Source organism: Centroberyx affinis, unplaced genomic scaffold (genome assembly GCF_046629955.1).
Source record: "Centroberyx affinis isolate AG114_WGS23_722 - 3 ecotype Tasmania unplaced genomic scaffold, CSIRO-AGI_Caff_v1 ptg000792l_1, whole genome shotgun sequence".
Taxonomy (NCBI): domain Eukaryota; kingdom Metazoa; phylum Chordata; class Actinopteri; order Beryciformes; family Berycidae; genus Centroberyx; species Centroberyx affinis.
The window spans coordinates 478752-500838 of NW_027279398.1; the positions used below are offsets into that span (position 1 = coordinate 478752).

General features: G+C 39.4%; 1 protein-coding gene across 1 annotated transcript; it reads right to left on the minus strand.

Annotated features, from left to right (window-relative positions):
- Nucleotides 1-1328: 1328 nt before the first annotated feature.
- On the minus strand, nt 1329-13903 carry LOC139644833 (uncharacterized). Its single transcript, XM_071520331.1, has 9 exons — nt 13308-13903; nt 11476-11520; nt 9743-9998; nt 7493-7532; nt 6289-6567; nt 4119-4401; nt 3106-3153; nt 2838-2885; nt 1329-2241 (listed from the first exon to the last, which is right to left on the minus strand). The coding sequence occupies exons 1-9, from the start codon at nt 13555-13557 to the stop codon at nt 1976-1978; spliced, it is 1515 nt and encodes a 504-aa protein (XP_071376432.1). The 5' UTR covers nt 13558-13903; the 3' UTR covers nt 1329-1975.
- Nucleotides 13904-22087: the final 8184 nt, after the last annotated feature.

The window sequence follows — 22087 nt, forward strand, 5'->3', positions numbered from 1 at the left end:
CAAAGTGATTTAAAATGAATACAACAGTACAACAGTAGAATAAAATGAAATTCCTGGTCCGGTCCGGTCCAGTCCTTGACTGAGGTCTGCTGTTCCTGGTCCTGGGTTACCTGCCATCTGAAAATGGCAGTTAACCAAAAATGAGAATTTCACAAAAAGCTGCAGAGTACAAGTCAAAATGATGCAGCTCACACTTTTTATAAATTGTTAGTTTTATTATAAATACATTTATGTGACGCATGTCACTGAAGAATGTGTCAGTTCTATCTTTTTTCACACATTTTTATCTTACCTTAAGGTCCTGAACTGGTGTTTGACAACTTGCACTAGATCATTCCTGTTGATCTTCATTAAAACCTTCTTGGTCAACTCCAGAGAGTGTTGGTTAGAACAGAATAATGAAATGGTGCCTCCCCTCCTCAGTTGCTCCAGCTGCATTTTGCTCAGCTCAGAGGTCAGCAAAGTGACACATACAATACAATAAAATATGTTGAAAAGCCATTAAGATTAAGATTAAGATTAAAATTGCATTTTATTGATCCCCAGGAGAAATTCGGGTGTCACAGCAGCAATGTACAGTACAGTGGCAGAAAAAAGTACAGGAAGGTAATAAGGTAATACAAATAATAAGGTAAATAAAAATAAAAATAGCGCAGAAAAGATAAGGCAATATAGATAAATATAACACTATAAAAACTATGAAGATAAACAATATAAAACTATTAAAGTGTCTCGTGTCCATTAAGATGTGCTGGAGCAGTTTTGCAGGAAATATTCAGTGCGATCCTCTTCTAGGTTTCTAGGTATCTGGCAAACATGTTTAGAAGGGTAAAGAAGAACAAACTGGTTTAACAAGATCAACCGGATGGATCTTTCTGTTGGCTGTAAAGCATCACATCCCGAGTATTCGCTTGAAGGACAAGTAAACCTTAACATGATCTCAGTGAAGACATTTACCTGCTGTTTTTGTGTGATTTCTGAATATTGCAGATTGTAGGCAGTAGTCATCCTTACTTTTAACTGTCTAGCCTTAAACAGAAACTGCTCAAGGTTTACTTTATGTAGCCTAGTTATGTCTATTGTAGCCATACAAGACTATTCACAGCCTGTCTGGATGGATTTGGATTTGATTTGTGTTTGTTTTCAAAACCTGGAGGAAAGGATGAGCACATGTTGTGATTTGTAAACTGTATTACATTTGTAGAATCGCTTCATGTATTGCTTTTAGGACAGTTTATTCACTTACTCAAAGAATAAGAACCACAGAAGAAGAGCAACAGTTTATTATGGATGACAAAAAAAGAAAACATTTTGAATGAGAGGTAGGCTAAGTCTTTTATGCTGGTTTTGGAACAGACCAAAAAAAGTAAAAAAAAAGTAAAATTATCACAGTAAGACTAAAAAACACTACTTTATCAGCACTTTTTGAAACATTTTGAGGTAATTTGGCATAAATCAAAAAACAACTCAAAAACATATGTAAAGATGCAGATGGAAGCAGGATAATCTTTTTTCAATTCAATGTAATTTAATTTGTAATGGTCCATTCGCATAAATTCATGAGAATAAAAACAGACATCCAAAGTCAAATGCAGGTGGGATTCTTAATTAATTTTTGCTCTGATTCTCTGATGAACATGGCCTGCTTCCTCTTTCAAACCTGATAGAAAATCTCCTCATATTTATTCCAAAGTAATTCAGGGAGACTCACAGATGATGGCGGTGATGGTACTGCACTCCACACACCTTTTAACTATTTTATGACAGTTTTAACTGCTTTTATATTAACACTGAATGAAACAAAGCCCAGGGTCAAACATCAATTTGCAGAAATAGCCTGTAAAGATAATCTACAAACATGAATATTTCCCTGATCATATGAACTTGTTCTGTGAGTGTATGAGTGTATAAAAAATATTGGGCTCAAGTAGTCATTCTCAATGCTTGGTCTAAAAAATGAATTTTACCATGACAGTTACGAATTATTCTTGAGGTCATCCATAAGAAATTTCTCTTTTTTCTCAAGGATATCATAGAAGATATCTTTGCCTCTATCTCCACTGGCATGCAGGGGACCTTTATAGAGTTCCCTCATCTGCTCCTGAGTGGTAGACTTAGACATGATATTATTGTAACCTTCTTGGTCGATAACATCATAGTCGAAGAGCTCATCCAAGATTGGTGCGACATTATTCACTCTCTGGATTAGCGCACTCCGGTGTTTATCCACAAAGTGCTTCTCTGAGGAGAAAGGAAGTGAGAAATCAATCACTCATGGTTGACTGATTTAAGTTCATATCAGGCTGTAATCAGCTTGTATCAGGCTATGTTACTTTTGAAGGATCGTTTTCTATCTCCAAAATCTTACTGTCTGAAATTCATCAATCATCAACCAATTAATTAATTAGATTTATAACAGTGATATAACATATACCTGTCATGTAACAGGATAAACTGATTGTGTTTGATGCCAGCAATCATTTTAAAACTGTAGGTGTCAAATATTTCAAATGGTGGATATCTCATTTTGGAATTAAACTCTTCATATACGTATACATCTGACAATTCTACAGTAACGCCTGTATTTCACAATTATGAGACTTTGTATCCTCCAGTTGGAATTTCATTTTTATCATTCTGATGTTCTATTGCTTACTATGAATTTTGTAACCCTCAAATGAGTTAAACTCATTCAAAATGTCTTTCCACCATGTCAAACTATGTGGTCAATGAGAAAATTCCCACTGTAGATTCTGGCTTTACTTGCTGTAGCCAATTTGAACCCAGTGATCGATCCACAGCAGGACCACAGGTTCACGTCCTATTACTTCACCTACCTCTCACTGTGGGTCCTACACCAGATGCTCCAGCTGAGGATCCTAAGGCTGCAAGACATTAAATGAAAATTAGAATTGTATAATATAGTTCTTAGACTCTACTGGTCATAAATTATCTTATCCAGAGATCACCAACATCTTACTACTCTCTCATGTCTCTCAAACCTAAAACTGTCCACTGTGTCATCATGATGTTCTCAGGTAGTCAGCATTCATCATAACAACTACTTATATGATAGGCAGAAGCACTTCCTATTACTTCACCTACCTCTCACTGTGGTTCCTACACCAGATGCTCCAGCTGAGGATCCTAAGGCTGCAAGACATTAAATGAAAATTAGAATTGTATAAAAGACAGACGAAAAACAAGAATAGAGCGAATATAAACATGTTTTACTGTACAAATTATTTCAGTCTCGAGTGATGGCCACATCCCTGTTCAGTCAGCCTACAGTGGTAGTGGGCTATTCCACTTCCAGCTCAATATTGCCTCTTGTCTTTGAGCTTATTTTTCTGGCCACTGCACCAGTTGCTGCCAAAGACATAAACAAATGAAGCAAAGCTTCTCTAGTGGTGCAGAAAAACAAAAGACAGAGGAAAATAGAAGCTTTGTTGACATTTTTTCCATCAACAAATCAACTGTTGCTAGTGTTGCTGCCAGCAATATTACCACTGCCTCCATGCTCAGCCACAACTTGAAGGTAATGTATTGAAAGGATGGATTGAAAAAGGTGAATGTTGGGACTCAGGAACGGTTCACAAACACAATTATGAGACTTTGTATCCTCTGGTTGGCTTTTATAAAGGTCTTGAATCTCAGTTTTGATATATTCTATCGGTCACTATGAGTTTTGTAACCCTCAAATGAGTTAAGCTCATTCAAAATATCTTTCCACCATGTCAAACTATGTGGTCAATACAAAAATTAAAAAAATTACCCAGCTTGTTGTACATATACATACATACATATATATATGGTATACAGTATAATATACAGTAAATACTGTATATGACTCTTGTCTTAAAGGTCCAGTGCAATGACAATTGCATTTCATGTTCATCCCCCAACTTGAGGGTCTAGGTTCAATCCCTCATGTGGCCAGACCTACTGAAGTGTCTTACAAAGAGTTTCACAAAAAAGTCAAAATGACATAGCTTGCACTTTATATAAAATGTTGGTACAAAGTGTTGTACTATAACTAAATTTATGAGGCGGATGTCACTGAATAATGTGTCAGTTCTAAGTTTTTCACATATTTTTTTTATCTTCCCATGATTTACCTTTGGGTCCTGAACTGGTGTTTGACAAACACTGCACTAGATCATTCCTGTTGATCTTCATTAAAACCTTCATGGTCACCTCCAGAGAGTGTTCGCTATAGATCTGCAGCATCTGATCCACTGTGTCCTGCCTGTCTGCATGCTCCAGCCGGCTCCCACGGATGGCTGGGAAGCCTTCCAGGATGTCAGGCTGATGCAGGAACCACTTGAATCTTTTGAAGTCCTCATCTCCCAAATCCTCCAGTGTTTCCAAGAGCTTTTCACCCACTGTCATTGTTGCTCTCTGGTAAAATCAGAGGATATTTTCAACTCAAAGGACAATTATGCAATTATTAAAGATTTATCTCATTGCATTTCATCATTGCCAGTTTTTTAGATATGTGGGATTACCTAATCAGACAGATTACGCAAGGTAATTGGTAAATATTTGTTTTTGTATTTGTAGAAAATCTCATATTTATTCCAAAGTAATTCAGGGAGCCTCACAGATGATGGCAGTGATGGGACTGTACTCCACACACATTTTAACTAATCTATCTACAGTATGACAGCTTTAACTGCTTTTACATTAAAATTGAATGAAATAAAGCCTAAGGTCAAACAGCGATTTGCAGAAATATATATAAAGATAAAGATATAGTACAAACTTGAATATTTCCCATATCATATAAAATTGTTCTGTGAATGTATAAAAAGAATATTGGGCTCAAGTAGCCCTTCTCTATGTTTGGTCTAAAAATGAATTTAACCAAGACAATTAGCCTACTCATTCAGGAGCTCATCTAAGATTGGTGAGACCATGTTCACTCTCTGGATTAGCGCACTGCTGTGTTTATCCACAAAGTGCTTCTCTGAGGAGAAAGGCAGTGAAAAATTACTCATAGGTGATTGATTTGAGTGAATATCAGGCTAAAATCAGTTTGTATCAGGCTATGTTGTTTACAATATGATACAAATTTGATGATCAATTCTTCAAAAACACAGATAATTCACTCCTCAGATTTTCTAAGTCTTAAAATGACTCATGTAACAGTCATGTAACATGATTTTATTTGATGTCAGTAATCATTACAGGTAAAAAAAAGGCTAAATTGACGGTTGACATTGCTTGTATCAGCAAACATACTGTGTAGAACAGTTTATCACCGACTATCTATTATGTGATATATATATTTTTTAACTCCTGTCTTAATCATGAGATACTACTAGTTTGCATGCTAAAAACAACCAAATGAATTAGGCTGACAGAAAAAATCTGATATCTAAATAGAAAATCTCACTGACACCGACACTTGATCACTCAAATGCTAGCATTACTTAGTCACGTCTGATCTCCCACATCAGAGCAATCCACTAGTCCCATTAATTTGTTGACCCCCTAAAGTGCCCACCCTTGACCCCTTCTTTGTCACATCTTACCACCAGTGAAATGCTGGTTAATCTCGGCTGTAGCTGTTAAAGTACTGAGCACTTTTTTCAGGTCGCCAGCTTGTTTTCAACCAATCCATCCTGTTCTAGAAAGTATTGTGATGGCTAAGAAATAAATTTGGCTGGTAGAAAGTGTCTGAATTTGTGTAATATTTTGGTGGCCAGTTGGCTGGTGGTTAGGATGTTCGTCCCCCAACTGGATGGCCTGAGTTCAGTCCCTCGTTTGGCCAGACCTACTGAAGTGTCTCGCAAAGAGTTTCACAAAAAGCTGCCTGTCTGCCTGTTTTTATTTTTGGTATTTAGTGCAGTAAGTAAACAAAAGATAGGCTGTATCGTAACCTTAAACTTCACAGAAATGTACAAGGCTTTAGTTATGGCATGAGTATTAATAGACTATGAATATTACAATAGAATGCAAGTCCTTGGGGTGTTTCATAGTATGTGGTGTCTTGAGGAGGCAGTGTGCAGTCTGGAGGATGTGCTGATAATAATGTGTCTGTGTTTTGTTTAGTTTTGCTGATTTAAGGGTTATGAGACAGACTGTACGTTGTCTAATATAGGTTTTGTTAAAACTCAACTCAAACTCTCTTCACGCATCTATTATCAGGGTGCAGAATAACAACAGAGTACTATAGAGTCTATAAATTATTGGTGTTGTATTATAACTAAATGTATGAGACGCATATCACTGAATGTGTCAGTCCTATGTTTTCCACATATTTTTTATCTTCCCATGATTTACCTTTGTCAAACTGCTTGGCAAACGCTGCACTAGATCATTCCTGTTGATCTTCATTAAAACCTTCTTGGTCGCCTCCAGAGAGTGTTGGTTATAGATCTGCACCATCAGATCCACTGTGTCCGGCCTGTCTGCACGCTCCAGCCGGCTCCTAGGGATGGCTGGGAAGCCTTCCAGGATGTCAGGCTGATGCAGGAACCACTTGAATTTTTTGAACTCCTCATTTGTCAAATCCTCCAGTGTTTCCAAGAGAACCCATTTATTCATTGCCATTGTTGCTCCCTGGTAAAATCAGAGGACGTTTTCAACTCAAAGGACAATTATGCAATTCATCTCATTGCATTTCATCAATGCCAGTGTTTTAGATATGTGGGATGACCTAATCAGTCAGATTACATAAGGTAATTGGTAAATATGTGTTGATCGCACACACTGCACTAGTACGCGTAAATATAAATTCCAATCAATAAAACCATCACAGATTTTTGAACAATCCCGCTCCTCCCTTCAAGTAAAACTGTCTTTCTCTCCCTGACTGATATTCCATTGGTTTAGACTTTTGAATGATCCCTCACTGCGTTATGTCCCGCCCCAACATCCTCAAATATCAAATTAAGGAAGTAAAGATGGGGTAAACATGGGGTCTTTACGTTAAGGAAGCCTCCAAGATGTCACACTCGTTAAGTAGGAAAAACAGCCAAATTCCCCAAAAACTGAACTATCCTTTTAATGTCTGTTTTCCTACCCACAGTAAACAAAACGTTCCCTATATCGATCAGAAAAAAATAAGTTAATAAAAATGGTACACAGGGATAGGCAGTCACAGGCTCAGTTTAATGACAGGTCTTTAAGTTCAACCCCGGAAAAAGGTCATTTCGCATAAGTAGCCTAGTGAAATTAACTTAGTAGAAGTAGAAGAAGCGTGCTATAGGCCACTAATGAAGTTATTCTTATTACCATTCACACGGGAATGCATGCAGGCAGGAGGTTATTTCCGTATGCTCAAAGACGAAAGTAAAAAAAGCGGGCTAATGTTTAATAAAGCCTATCTACACTGTTTCTAGCTTGAGCTTTGTGAAGTGAAATCCATTTTTTTTTCTCCAGTTCATTAGATCGGATTATCGCTAATTTATATGCAAACAGGCTTTAATGATCAGGGGACTGCAGTCTAATATTCGTTTCCATTCCTCTGCTGGGTTAAACTCACCGACTCTCTCTCCTCCTCGCTGCAGCCAATTTGTATCTCACTTTAAAGGATTAGGCGAGGAGGGTCAAACATTTGCATATCGTGCTCTGATTTGCTGGGCGCTTGGCTCCGCTCCTTGCTCACAGGAGGGGGGGAGGGGGCAAACTTTTATTGTCTAGCGTTAAAGACCCAGATGGAAAAGAAGAAGTCTCATCACATTGTTCAGTGCTATTCAACACTGCGTCTCTGTATTTTTGCAGCTCAAGAGACAAGTGGAGGATCTTCGACATCTAGCGCCAGTGAGTGGATTTCTGTTGGGTGTTTGAATTTCACTTTACGCTATTTATAATCAACCTTTCCTGCCTGGAAAGCCAACGGCCCCCTGGGAATAGAGGATAGAGCTCATTCCATGGTATTGTAGATATTACAATGGATAGGCTTTACATAATTCCACGGTAAACTGAAAGTTGTTTAAACACTCACATCGAGGGCAACATGACTCACAGCTGGAAATACATTTTGAGAGAAAAGGGACATTTATCACGTCAAGGTATTGGATAAAGGTATATTGATTGACATTGTTATCGACCAATCAGAGCTTCCCCGTTGAATCACACTGCATGCAGTGTGCAAGTGTACGTCAGTCGAGATCTGTGCAAGCTCAGATAATATATCCGAGTAAGTGAACTTGGTCTGTCTGTGCAATTTTTTTCTTTTTCACACTAAACCATGCACTTATAGACAAAGACAATTTACAGTATAATGCTGCTATTCCCCTCCAAATACACTGCTAATTTTTTTTTTTCTTGGTACACTATGTGTATTGGGTTGTATTGTATTGAGTGTTTACTGTGTGTATTGTGAATGTTTTTATAAGAGCTTTTTTAACTCTCTATTTTAATTTATTTATGTACACTGTAGGTCTAGGAGGAACGGTATTTCACCTATTTATTGTGCGTAAGTGCAAGGAAAAATGACAATAAAGAATCTTCAATCTCTTGAATCTTGAATCTCTATTGACATGGTGTCAGAAGTCCTCCGGTAAAAGGGGGAGGTACTGGACGACGGAACAGGATATTTAAGTTTAATCCACCCGACATCTTCAATTTTGAGCGCCCGGAGATTGCAGATTTCTCCAGAGATAAAGAAAAGATCTTTCCTATGGGTTGAAATGATGCGTCTCCTCTCTCTCCTCAGCTGCTCCAGCTGCATTTCGCTCAATGCCCAGCAGAGGTCAGTAAAGTGACACATATACAATACAATAGAATCTGTTGAAAATTGATTAAACTTAACTGAAGGATCGGTTTATCAGGAAATATTCAATGCAGTCCTCTGAACTGGCAAACATCTTTTGATGGGTAAAGAAGCACAAACTGGCTGAACAAGATCAACATGATGAGGCAAGAAAGCCTCATCATGTTGATCTTGTTCAGCCAGTTTGAACACTGGCTTGTTTCAAAACCTGTTGTAGCTTGTTTCAAAACCTGGAGGGAAGTATGAGCACATGTTGTGATTTGTAAACTGTATTACATTAGTAGAATTGCTTCATGTAATGTTTTGAGGGCAGTTTAATCACGTATTCAAAGAATAAGAACCACAGAAGAAGATGAAGGGCAACAGTTTATTACGGATGACAAAATAGAAAACATTTTGAATGAGAGGTAGGCCTAGGTCTTTTCTGCTGGTTTTGGAACAGACCCTCCAAAAGTAAAATTATCACAATAAGACTAAAAAACACTGATTAAAAACATTTTGGGGTAATTTGGCATAAATTTTTTCCCCCCTCATTTTTAATTTGTAATGCCCTATTTGCATAAATTCATAAGAACAAAAACACAGACATCTATTTCATTAGTGTCATTCCCTGAAGAAAAAAGCTCAAATGCAGGTGGGATTCTTAATAAATTTCTCCTCTGATTCTCTGATAAACATGGGCTGCTTCCTCTGATAGAAAATCTCCTCATATTTATTCCAAAGTAATTCAGTGGGTCTCATAGATGATGGCGGCGATGACACTGTACTCCATACACATTACTAACTAATTTATCTTAAGTATGACAGCTTTAACTGCTTTTATATTAACATTGAATAAAGCCAAGGGTCAAACAGCATTTTTTAGAAATTGAAACACAAATAAAGATAAGACAAACATGAATGTTTCCCTGATCATATCAAACTGTTCCATGAATGTATAAAAAACATTTGGCTCAAGTAGCCCTTGTCTACATGTTTGGTCTAAACAATGTATTTAACCATAACAATTCCTAGTGATTTTGCCTGAGGTCTTCCATAAGATACTTCTCCTGTTTCTCAAGGAAATCATACAGGATATCTTTGCCTCTATCTCCACTGGCCCTCAGTGACTTGAAGAGTTCCCTCATCCGCTCCTGAGGGGTAGGTTTCGATCTGATAATATCGTAACATTCTTGGCCGATAACTCCCTCGGTCTGGAGCTTATCCAAGATTGGTGAGACCATGCTCACTCTCTGGATCAGCTCTTCCTGGTGTTTATCGACAAAATGCTTCCCTGAGGAGAAAGGGAGTGAAAAATGACTGAGTTAATATCAGGCTGTAATCCACTTGCATTACAATATGAAGGGTTTCATTGCAAAACGCTATATATCCATTTTATATATCCAACTGCTGTCTGAAAATTAATCCGTCAATACTTCAGAAACACAGATAATTCACTCCTCAGATTTTCTAAGTCTTAAGAAGACTCGTGTAACAGTCATGTAACAGGAATAGTGACACATCAACTGATTTTATTTGATGCCAGCAATCATTTTGAAAGAGTAGGTGTCAGTTTTTTCAATTTTGGAATGAAACTCTTCATATATCTACATCTGACAATTCTAGAGTAAAGCCTGTATTTCACAATTATGAGACGTTGTGTCACTCAGTTGGCATTTTGTAAAGCCCACAAATCTCAGTTTTTACCATTCTGTTTAAATTTGATATACTGTTCCATTACTTTCATCGGTCATAATAACTTCTGTAACCCTTGAACGAGTTAAGCTCATTTTTCACAACATAAACTACCTGGTAAATGAGAAAGTAAGCCAGTTTTGTTTATTCCCGGTGTAGTGGGATTCTGGGTTTACTTTCGGCTTGCTGTAGACAATTTGAACCCAGTGACTGATCCACAGTGAGGACAGCAGGGCCACAGGCAGCAGAGTTGGGGATCAATTCATGAATGAACTCATCAAATATAATTAAATTTAGGAACTGGAACTGCAATTTGAAAAAAACCTACAGGAAACAGAATTGGAAGTTTTTTTTTGTTTTTATCTTACCAACTATCTGAGATTACACATAGTGTTGTTATGTATTATCAATACTGAATATCATAAAATGTTAAAGGAACCTTTCAGCTGGTATCTGATGCATAACATGTAATCGGAATACATGCATTATGATTGAATGTATTTGATTTGTTTAACTGTCCTTTATTTGATTCATAATGTTTGATTCATAAAGTTTAGCGAGTCAAGACAGTCTCTCTTAGAAGTGGAATTTCATAGAATTTCATGGAATTCATTTCTGTTTTCTGTCATTCCAATTCCTATTCCAACCCCAGGAACTGACTTGGAATTTACCATGCATTCTCAGTTCAGTTCAGGAATGGCCTGACAGGCAGCATACCACAGGCACTTACTGCAGAATCACTTCCTATCACTTCACCTACCTCCCGACATGGTTCCTCCGCCAGACGCTCCAGCCGAGGATCCTGAGGCTGCAAGACATTAAATGAAAATGAAAATTGGATGATAAATGTATATTTCTTAGACTGTAGACATACTTCTGTTTCCCTCGTGTAGCGACAGTAATCACAATTGTCAGTTCCCTCGATTTATCGTTTTATGACGGGTCTATATGTTCAGCCCAGGAAAAACATAATTTCCAGGCAGGTTGATTATAAATAACTTGAAATTCAAAACACTGCAACTGCTACAACCGTTTATCTGCAGTGTCCAATGTTCAGAAAACAGAAATCCACTCACCGGTACTGGAACCAGCTGCAGAAGATAATCCACTTGTCGCTGCTTCTGCAGAAATACAGACAGAGAAACAATGTTGAATAGCACTGAAATAATTTGATGATGGACTGCCTACTTCTATCCTCATGAGGACCATCTATGTCTATATATGCATACCTATAACCAGTGGCGTCGCCAGGGTCTTTATTATAATATTTTGAGATTATCGCTGAATATTTGTGATCAGTTAATATGTAGTCCTGAGTGAACCATGAAGCTATCTAACCATGATAGCTTCATGGTTAGATGCCTACAAGCTACAGCAGTTTTTTGTTTTTTTTTAGCTCAACATCTTCAATATAATATTGGATCACTGTAAACAAAACGTTACTATTTCTCTCCAGTCAGCTGGTTAGTCAGTTAGTTACTGAATCCTCCCATTCAGGTCTACTTATGTGGGCTGCTGAACATTAAATGCAAAAACGAATTATCTTCACATGAAACATCTAGTATATTATTTTCAATTTAAGACATTGTTTCCCTTAAACGTGAGAAAATTTTTAAAAATGTAATTTTTAATTTGTGCCTCTGTATATTTTTGCTATGCTGGTAGACTCCTCCAGCCATTCAGAATGGATTAGGCTTTTCATGGTGATCTTTGATGTGGCACTGAAAATATCAGCTTCCTAACAGAAGGTTAAATAATTTACTTCTTAAAATGGGTTATGCTTAAAGTTAAGTTTCCATACGTAACAAACAAACCAAAGTAGCTCACTATTAGGTTGTAGTAATATAGTGATATAGGTAGTGAAATATATGGAAATATAACTTTTGATTAAATATAACTCACTGGCTTACGATTGGATTGGATCTTTTTTTTTACAGTAAAGAGACAGATGAGGAGCACATACTGTATATCATATATATTTAAAGTTTTATATATTCATTGATAACTGTGTCTCTGTTCATTTTTTGCAAAACCTGAAATGAACAAGAGAGAGGAGACAGAGACAAAGACAGATGAGGGGAGGAGACAAATAAGTGTCAAGAGAAGAATTCAGGGGTCAGGCCTGAGGAGAGAGACAGACAGACTACAATATACTGTTGGCCTGCAGACTGCTGCTCAAACTGTTTACTATGCTGCTCCATTTGTATGTTCATGTCAGATTACACCAGATTGATGCATTTTGCTGTCGAAATTCTAAACATTTTCTGATGACCTGATTCTAATTCTAACCTTAAACCTAAACCTAAACCCAAACACTAAAACAGCCTGTTGAAGAAGCGAGGACCGGCCAAGATATCCTCACTCTGAAGGTTTAAAATTCGAATTGGTTCTCACAATGTAGAAGTAGCCTACAGGAACACACACACACACACGCACACACACACACAGACACACACACACACACACACACAGACAGACAGACAGACAGAGAGAGAGAGAGAGAGAGAGAGAGAGAGAGAGACGCCTGTTTATGTCTTTTACCCTGTCGTAACTGAGAACCTTTGTAAACTTTGTTTTTTATAAACGTGCCCACTGCCCAAAAACAAAGTTTTTCTTATTACCATTCACACAGGAATGGACGTGAATGCAGGCAGGAAAAAGTATTCCCCGTATGCTGAACGAAAACGAAAGTAAAAAAACAACAACCGCGGGCTAATGTTTAACTAATGTATCTAGGTCTACACTGTTTCTAGCTTGAACTGAACTTAAACTTTTTTAACTGAAATCCATTCTCTTTTCAGTTCATTAGGCTACAGCCCATTATCGCTAACTGATATGCAAACAGGCTTTAATGATTCAGCGCGCTGCTGCTTAATTCGTTTCCTTGCCTCTGCTGGGTTCAACTCACCGAGTATCTCTGCCTCCTCGTTGCAGCCAATGTCTCTCAGTATCTCCAGAGACACTTTAAGGGCTCCGGGCTCGGTGAAGGTTGAGACCAAAACGTCCGAGATGTCGTATATATCTTTCTTCTCCACGGCGCTGCGTTTGATCCGCGGCTCTTCTCTGCGGTCCAGCAGCCGGGTGCGGAACTTCCTCAGCTGGGTCTCCCCCAGGTCCTCCAGCATGTCCAACACACAACTTTTGATAGTTTTGGGCATTTCTCATCAATCTCTCAGCAGTAGGCCTAAATTGCCGTCCTGTATACCAGCAGTCTTGCCAAGGCTACTTAACCTTGGAAGAGGTGAGACACGCCCAGCAGTGCCTCTTTATCAGGTTGTGTAGCCTACCTATAGCCTACAGGATGGGCGGCTCGATACTTAAGTGTCGTTACTGACTTTTCCATTTTGAAAACGATCCACATGAAAATATTGTGTTTTCTTTCAGCGATAATTTTATCATTTTTATGAATTTAATGTGTAGCCTATCAGATACTGAAAAATGAAAAGAAAATTAGGTTAAATGTGGTAGCAAATAGCCTACATAGGAACTATTTCTCCTTCCGCCCTCTCCCTCCCCTGCTCATTTACACACAAGGCACGCCGAGAGAGAACAGCTGGAGTTACTTATCTCCACTAAACAGGAACGAAGAAAAGTGAGACTGGGTAGGCTACGTGTCAGAAGTCTAGCCTATAGCTACGATACTGTGGCAGTACCGCAAACCTGCTTAAACATGAAAATCAGCCTCATGAAAGAGAATGAAGAGGGGAGGGGAGAGAATGAAGAAAAGAGGGGAGGGGAGGGGAGGGGAGGGGGGCAGAGAGCCGCACATCTGGCGCCAGAGTGCGGCAGATTTCCGAGAGAGAGAGACAGGCATAATCCGGGTACGTGGTGACGTTAGTTTGGTTTAATCTTTTGAACAGAAAGCAAAGGAAACAAAAAATGTTTGAGGAGCAGAATATTGCGGTAATAGGCTGATGAACAGGCGTATAGGTTTAGACACATTTTCAAACATTTTCGAATGCGTTCAAGTTCATAAAGCCCTCAAAGGACTTTACAGAGCCTAACCAGATCTAACTGATCAACAATCAATCGTAGAACAGAATGATGTAAGACAAACACAACGAAGCAGAACAAAGCACAAGACACACGAGAGCAAGTTAAAAACTTCCAAATGCATTAGGCTATATCAATTTTGCATGATATATAGCCTATTTTTTTTATTTGTTATTATTTTAAGATGTATTATTTATATTGTTGATTTCACTTAAGGCCATTTGATTAGCCCAAATGTTCAGTTGATGCAATGTGAAGAATAACTCCTGAAAAGGGTAATAATATAATTGATCTTTGTACATTGTGAAAAATTGAACATGTGTTTTAGAATTGCAATTAGCCTATTAAACAGAAAATAATGAGAATCCTCTAATCCTCGGCAGTTTATTCAATAGCCTACTTATGAAAAGGCTTTCAAACATAATTTTTTGATGTCCGTATTTGCCAATTTTCACGAAATCACAAAGATTTCCCCCATTTATGCACACAAGAAGACTTTTAAACACATCGGCATTGGTATCAGGATACTAGCCTCCTATTGATATCTGTACCGAAAGGTGATATTTTTTTTATCTTGTGCGCATAAGATAAAAAAAATATCACCTTTCAGGACTTTAGGGGCTCCGCAGATATCTGATAGAAAAGAAGGAAAACAACATAGGCTGTGTACTAGGCATGTGCAGACCATGCTGCCTTCACATACTGTTGGAAATATCGTAATTATGATCATCGCCCCCCATGAACGAGCCAAGTGGTAAATCCGACTGCAGGAGAGTGTCAGTTTTCTTTGATACCCGAGTTGTGCCGTTCAGACGGCGTGCAAGCTGTGTGAACAGCTGATGGTGACACTGTTACATTTTAGAATCATGTGCTATTGTTTGTTATTCTATGTAAATAATTACTATTGTTGTATGTCTCTTGTCTTGATACATAAAACTACCTGCCTACCTGAACTCTCTCATTCAGGTCTATGCTCCCTCCCGCTCACCACAGCAAGGCCCTAAGTCTCTAGCCAGACTCTTCTCTTCTGTGGTTCCCCGGTGGTGGAACGAGTTACCAAACTCCATTCGATCCGCAGAGTCCCTCTCAATCCTTAAGAAAAGGCTAAAGACCCAGCTCTTTAGCGAATACCTTCTCACCTAATGGCCCGGGTAACCAAAAAAACTGCCTCGTAGCACCTATGTCCTGTTGGACCAGAACTTAGCTTTATAGCACTTACTCTCGTTGTTCTCTCCTAACTAGAACCTTGCTTGTGTTGTATGAAAATCTCATGTGTAACTCGCTTTGGATAAAAGCGTCTGCCAAATGTGAAATTGTAATTGTAAATTGTAATAAAACATCAACTTTTATTTACGACTTCTGAAGAGAAGCTTACGAGCAGCACTTGAAGGCAGCATAAGAGAAGCAGCAGTCTGCAACCTGTACAGAGTCCAAACTCCACTGTGAAGACCTGTTACCTCGTTATAGCTCTTATAATGAGTAACAATCCTGTAATTAACCTAATAAATTTAAATAACGACAGTAGACAAATATTACATTAAAAGCATTCATAGGAGAACGGTTGATTTCATGAATGACGGTAGGCCGAGACATTGAATGGGAACATGATCCCAAATCATTCATAAGAATTGAGCTCTAGTCTTATTTATACAATGGGCAACGGCCCAGTTTCCCCACGGGGATCATTTAAATTTCTTCAAAATCTTTCATCATTCATTCATTTTGTCTCGTAGCTATGTTTAGTCTCATCTAATAGTCTAATCTGTAATCTAAAACCTTAATCTAGCCTATATCATGCAGCTACCATAGGCCAAAAATTATACTAGGCTAGAGAAAAGCCTATAGCCTACCCTAGGAGATAAAAAGAAAACCATAAAATATGATAAGGTCACTATAAAATCACTACTGAGCACGATCACACTTAATCCCTTTCGGATTTAGTGTGAAGCAATTTTCCATATGGAAGACAATATCTACCTGGAAAATAAAACGAATATGCCTACAGTCAAATGTTACTTATATGGACTCACACTCTTCACACGTATCTTCATTTATGTCCAGTTAATTTACATGAAACAATCATCACACGGGCTAAAACTTTCACAGTGAAGGACTGAAAATAATCCGGTTTATAATCTGCAAAAGGTCTTAACTTTTTACAGTGTTGTAATGAGACTAGCCTATGTTATCTTTTTCTTTTGCAAGAACAGAAATAAGCGCTCTGGCCTTACGGCAATTTCCTCCTCAGAGATTGATGAGAGATTGATGAGAAATGCCCCGCAAAACTATCAAAAGTGCTCTAATAGACATGCTGGAGGACCTGAGGGAGAACCAGCTGAAGAAGTTCTGCTCCCAGCTGCTGGACCGCAGGGAAGAGCCGCAGGTCAGACGCAGCGCCGTGGAGAACAAAGATATCATCGACATCTCAGACGTCTTGGTTTCAACCTTCACCGAGGCCGGAGCCCTTACAGTGTCTCTTGAGATACTGAGAGACATTGACTGCAACGAGGAGGCAGACAGACTCGGTGAGTTTAACCCAGCGGAGGAATGTAAACGAATTCACTGAATCCGTATCAATTATCAATTTGCGATAATGGGCTGTAGTGAACTGAAAAAGAGAATGGATTCCAGTTCAAAAAGCCCAGTGTAGGTACAAAACCGCAACATTAGCCCGCCTCTTCTAGTTTCGTTTTAGAGACGGCGGGAGCGTTTATGCAGTGGCAGCTATAAGCGACATGCCTGAATTAGAAGGGAAAGTTGGGCATCAAAATGAACTGGATGGTTTGCCCATTTCAAATAGCACAACAGGAGTAGGGAGGATTATTTCACACAGAATGAAAAAGTAAATGATAAATGCTTTAAATTCTTGAAATCAGGAATAATTATCATACCGAAATAAAATTTAAGATTAATAGATAAAGGAAATTTAAAATAAAAAGCCAAATGGACAATTTGAAAATGCAAAGTCAAAATAGAAAATTGAGATAGAAAAGAGAAATAGGAAATTGAAAAAAAAAAAATAGGAAAAAAGGAAATTATTAAAGTTAAGTGACCATTTTCCTTTTCACTTTGCTGCCTCTCATTTCCATTCGGCTTTTTCCAATTTTCATTTCCATTTAAAAATTTCAAGCTGTATGTAAATGAGGAGGCATGGCCCTTCCATCAGTCAACGCAGCAGGGCGGTGGAGGGGTAGTGGCACCTTAAACAGGGAGGTGTGATTCTGCTATCGTGGAAAACGGACAATCTTTTTTTTTTAATCTGTATTTTAACTTTTATTTAATGGTCAACAATCTAGAAAGATGCAGTGTTGTACTTTCATTTTGAAAGAGGGCGGGAGCGTTTCTCATTCGCAGGTACCCAGACAATACATGGCTGTAGGCCTGTTGGAAGGGAAAATTGGCCATGGTTAGCACAGGAGTATTGAGGATTATTTCACACAGAATGAAAATGTAATTGATGTAGCTGAAATGTAGATGATAAATGCTTTTATGGAAAGGCATTTATGGCATGATCATACCAAAATAAAATGTAAAAGTAATGGTCAACAATCTAGAAAAATGCAATGTTGGAAGTGAGCAGTGTGGACATTGGTTGGGTTTCACAGTGCATATTGCCCACTGTCAATAGCTACAATTCTTCACATAAGATGAACCACCTTATATTGGTCTTTCACTATTCCATTCTCTTTCTCTACAGATTCACGAACCAAAGCCTGCGAAGATGTAAGTTCAACTGCACACAATATACAAATGAAAATACTCTTCTCTTTAACATGTTGCTGTCCATTATAAATTATACATTACATTGATGTTTTCTATTTATTTTCATTTCTGTGCCTAGACGGGGAACCCTATCTTCCGTAGGAACCCGAAAGAGGAGCTGGTGATCAAGGCGTCACAGGAGGCTCGCAACCATGTGGCCGGCCGCCGGCAACAAGCTGGCCGGCCAGCCAAGGGGCCAGAAGAGGTGGAGGCTGAAGCTGAGACCCACGTCGTCTCTGAGGGCGGTGACCCTGGTAACAACATGCTCGGTCTGAGCCAATACACGATTCAGTTCGGCCAGTACCGGGGTCAGACCTTCAAATGGCTGTTGGAGAATGACATGCGCTATACCGCCCACCTAGTGGCTAGTCACCAGAAGGAGCGGGAGTGCACAGCGTATCAGTCCATGACGCCGATGATGGCCAACAAGGTGCAGTCACTGTAAAGTGCAAAGAAAATGATATCTGCCAGCCTTGGCTGTATGCTCATTAAACTGCCTAAACCTAAGCCATTACGTTGTGCCATGATAAATATGAACGATATAGAAAGAGCTATAATAATAACAACAATGTATCAGTCCCCGCTGATGGCCAACAAGGTGCAGTGCCCTAGTGGAGATAGTCAATGTAATGACTTGACAATGTGTCAAGTCACTGTACCTCAAGTGCACAGTTGAAAGTATAGCCTAGCTATGTCCTGCACTCATTGCACTTTGTTAATGTTTTCTATGCAATGTGGTGTAACTTATTCATTGTGTGTATAATCTGGTAATGATGATAATGTGTCCATGTTTTTATCTTAAGGATGCCTTGACTCGCTACTCGCATGCCTACCCTGATTTTGTGAAAGAAGTCAGGTTTCAGCGGGGGTTAGAGGAAGCCAAAGTCAGATCCCTCCCGCCAGGTCAGGAGGGACAGGCCCTTGTTGGCTTTGGGAAGTACCGATCTGAGACGCTGCAGAGTCTGTATGAATCCAGGGATGAGGACAAAATCAGGTATGACTGAATGCATACTAAGTGAATTGTGGTGGATATAGGTGTTGTTATGCAAGCAGATGTCAAAATGCAATACATCAATCTTCCCATTTACATAGCTATGTCAACTTCCTCCGGAGGATGACCGGCGACCCAGGGACCAAAATGGAGGCTGCCATCAAATACATTTGGAGCCGCGACCAGGTGGGAACTGCAGCTGCTGCGGCTGACACGATGGCTGCCACTGCCAGCACCAGGCCAGCCAGGAAGACCACCAGCGTGGCCCCCCGCACAGCCAGCAAAAAATTGCCGCCAACCACCAGTGTGGCCCCCTTGCAGCCAGCAAGAAATTGGTGGCAACAACCAGTGTGGCCCCCCGTGCAGCCAGCAAGAAAATGGTGCCAACCACCAGCGTGGCCCCCACCTGCAGCCAGCAAGAAATTGGCACCAACAACCAGTGTGCCCCCCCCTGCAGCCAGCAAAAAATCAGCCAGCAAGAAATCAGCCAACAAGAAATCAGCCAGCAAGAAATCAGCCAGTGAGAAATTGGTCTCCTGTGCAGTAGGGCTGCACATTTAATCGTATTATCATATTATTCTGCAATCTCATTCCTAAATGACAACGATTCTGCCGCGTGTTCATTAGGGATATCCATTACATCAAACGAAACGCTCCTAATTTCACCCTAAAGTGCATCAACAAATGACAACACTGCGTTACACCACGTGACTAAATGTGCACATGCAGAGCAAGCAGACACCATGGATGTATCTTCAGAAACCAGCAAAAGGAAAACAAATCTAGTGAGAGACATAACAGAGACACACACACAGTGTTCTAAAGATTATATAGTAGACAGGTAGTTCGGGGGCCCAGCCACTTGGGGGCGCTGCCGCGGACTCGGCCGAGCAGAGTCTTATCAGTTTACTGGAGCAAATAAGAAGGCATGATACAGCCCTTTCATTTTCTTGTCTGTTTAGCTAAGTTGCTACTTAATTTCACAGTTGACCCACCGCTTGCATTCCCGTGTGTGCGTCCAGAGAAATGTAAGTTGTACTGTTTACTACAGGATACATTGTCATCGCCTGGTTATGTTATATTTACTGTTACAGCGTGTATGAGTAGTAATGAAGGACATTTATCGCCGCGAGCGGCACCAAACGGCCCTTTTATGCTTATGTTTATGTTTCTGGCAGTTTCTTACCATTGGTAAGTTATGTATAATGTTGCCAATGATGCATACAGTTTCTGAATGATTATCTACGTTCCTAGCAAACTCCTAGGTTATATTAGCCCACTGGGAAACTGTAGTCTAATGCTAGCTGTTAGTTTGTGGGTTGTAGCCAAGCCGTAGGCTATTGGATATTTGTGGCTATTGAATGCTACTGCATTTACTATGAGTGAGCCGTTATTAATGGCTATTTTGTATTGTTTCATCTTTCAGAACCACACACACACACATGTAAGATGTTCATACTGTATTAAAGTGCAGTAAATAGATCAACTGTCTCAGGAACCATTATTTCCATCAAGTCTTGGGGGACCACAGTGCATTCTCACAGATGCACACTTTGCGATTATAACTACGAGAAGCCAGCCTGCAATTATTGAGCCTCCACAACACACAGGAAAACATTTCTTCAAAGATTTTGTTCAAAATAGGAGAAGTCAAGAGACTTAAGTTGATCGCTTTTATGTTCAGTCCAACTGATTCATCAGGCAGTTGGATTTAAGCTATTTTTCTGTTAAAAAACAAGCAGAGATCCTGTACAGGCCCACGGCGCGCGTGTTCAATTAAATTCAGTGCATTGAAGCATAGCAACACGGTTGTTGGTTAAATTAGCCTAACTAATTCCACTAACGTTGCTTCAATACCACAAGGTAATACCGTTAGTTTGTAGGACAGCAGAAGTTGTGTTATCAAGTCACTGTTTACAAATACCATTACTAACACAGGCGAGTTTGGAGCAAATTGTGGAATTCACTTTCGCTTTCACACCAGGAGACTCTGTTGGATTGAGTACAATGCTGCTGGTCTGTGCATCTCCAAATGAGAAACATGAAGTGATGTGACATTAGGCACATTAGAGATTGATTTAGATCCATTTCTATACATTGACCAACTTTTGATATTGTGGCAGTGCTCCACAGATGAGCCTATGTATTGGAAACACTGCATCTGTCAGCCAAAGACTAACCTCTCTAGAGGCCATCTCACGAAGCGTTGATGACTGACTGCCTGCCTGACCTGAATTTGCCTCTTGATGCCCTCGGCTGACGAGTGTTCCCTTTCTGTTGTGCAAAGTTGATGTGACAGTCCCATATGCTATCATATTTCTTATTGTGTTTTTGTCTGTGTCAGGCAAAAAAAATATTTATATTGATTCCCTAAGAATCATGAGAGATAATCCTGATCTCAGTTCTAAGCAAGAAAATGGGGATTCACATTTTATACAGAATCGTGCAGCCATTGGTCCAAGCCACCAGAGTGCAGTGCAAGAGTGCTTCAAGGTGTTATGTTTCTCATCTGTTTAACAGGAAATATCCAGTGTCTCTTTCTTAGTCACAAATACTGTGTCTATTCTGTATGTTGTTAAAGGCCTCTGCAACATTTGGTGTAGTGTTACTCATAGCTGTTGCTGATTAGTAAAGGCTTTCTGTAGTATATAGTAAGGCTTGGTATGGAAGCCATTGTTAAAAAAAGCTTCACTGGTGCTGCTTTGATCAGTAGTTGCAGTCTCCATCTCTCCAACTCATCATACCCAAATTCCCAACCCAAGTTGTGTATGTTGTTAAAAGCCACCTGTTCCTGCTCTTGGTGTAGTGTTACTCATCTCTTGCTGATTAGTAAAGGCTTGCTGTAGCGTCTGTAGTATCACTCTAGCTACTTGGTCAAGGCTTGGCATGGTAGCCATTGTCTTCATAATCTTTTCCTCTGACAAAGCTTCACTGGTGCTGCT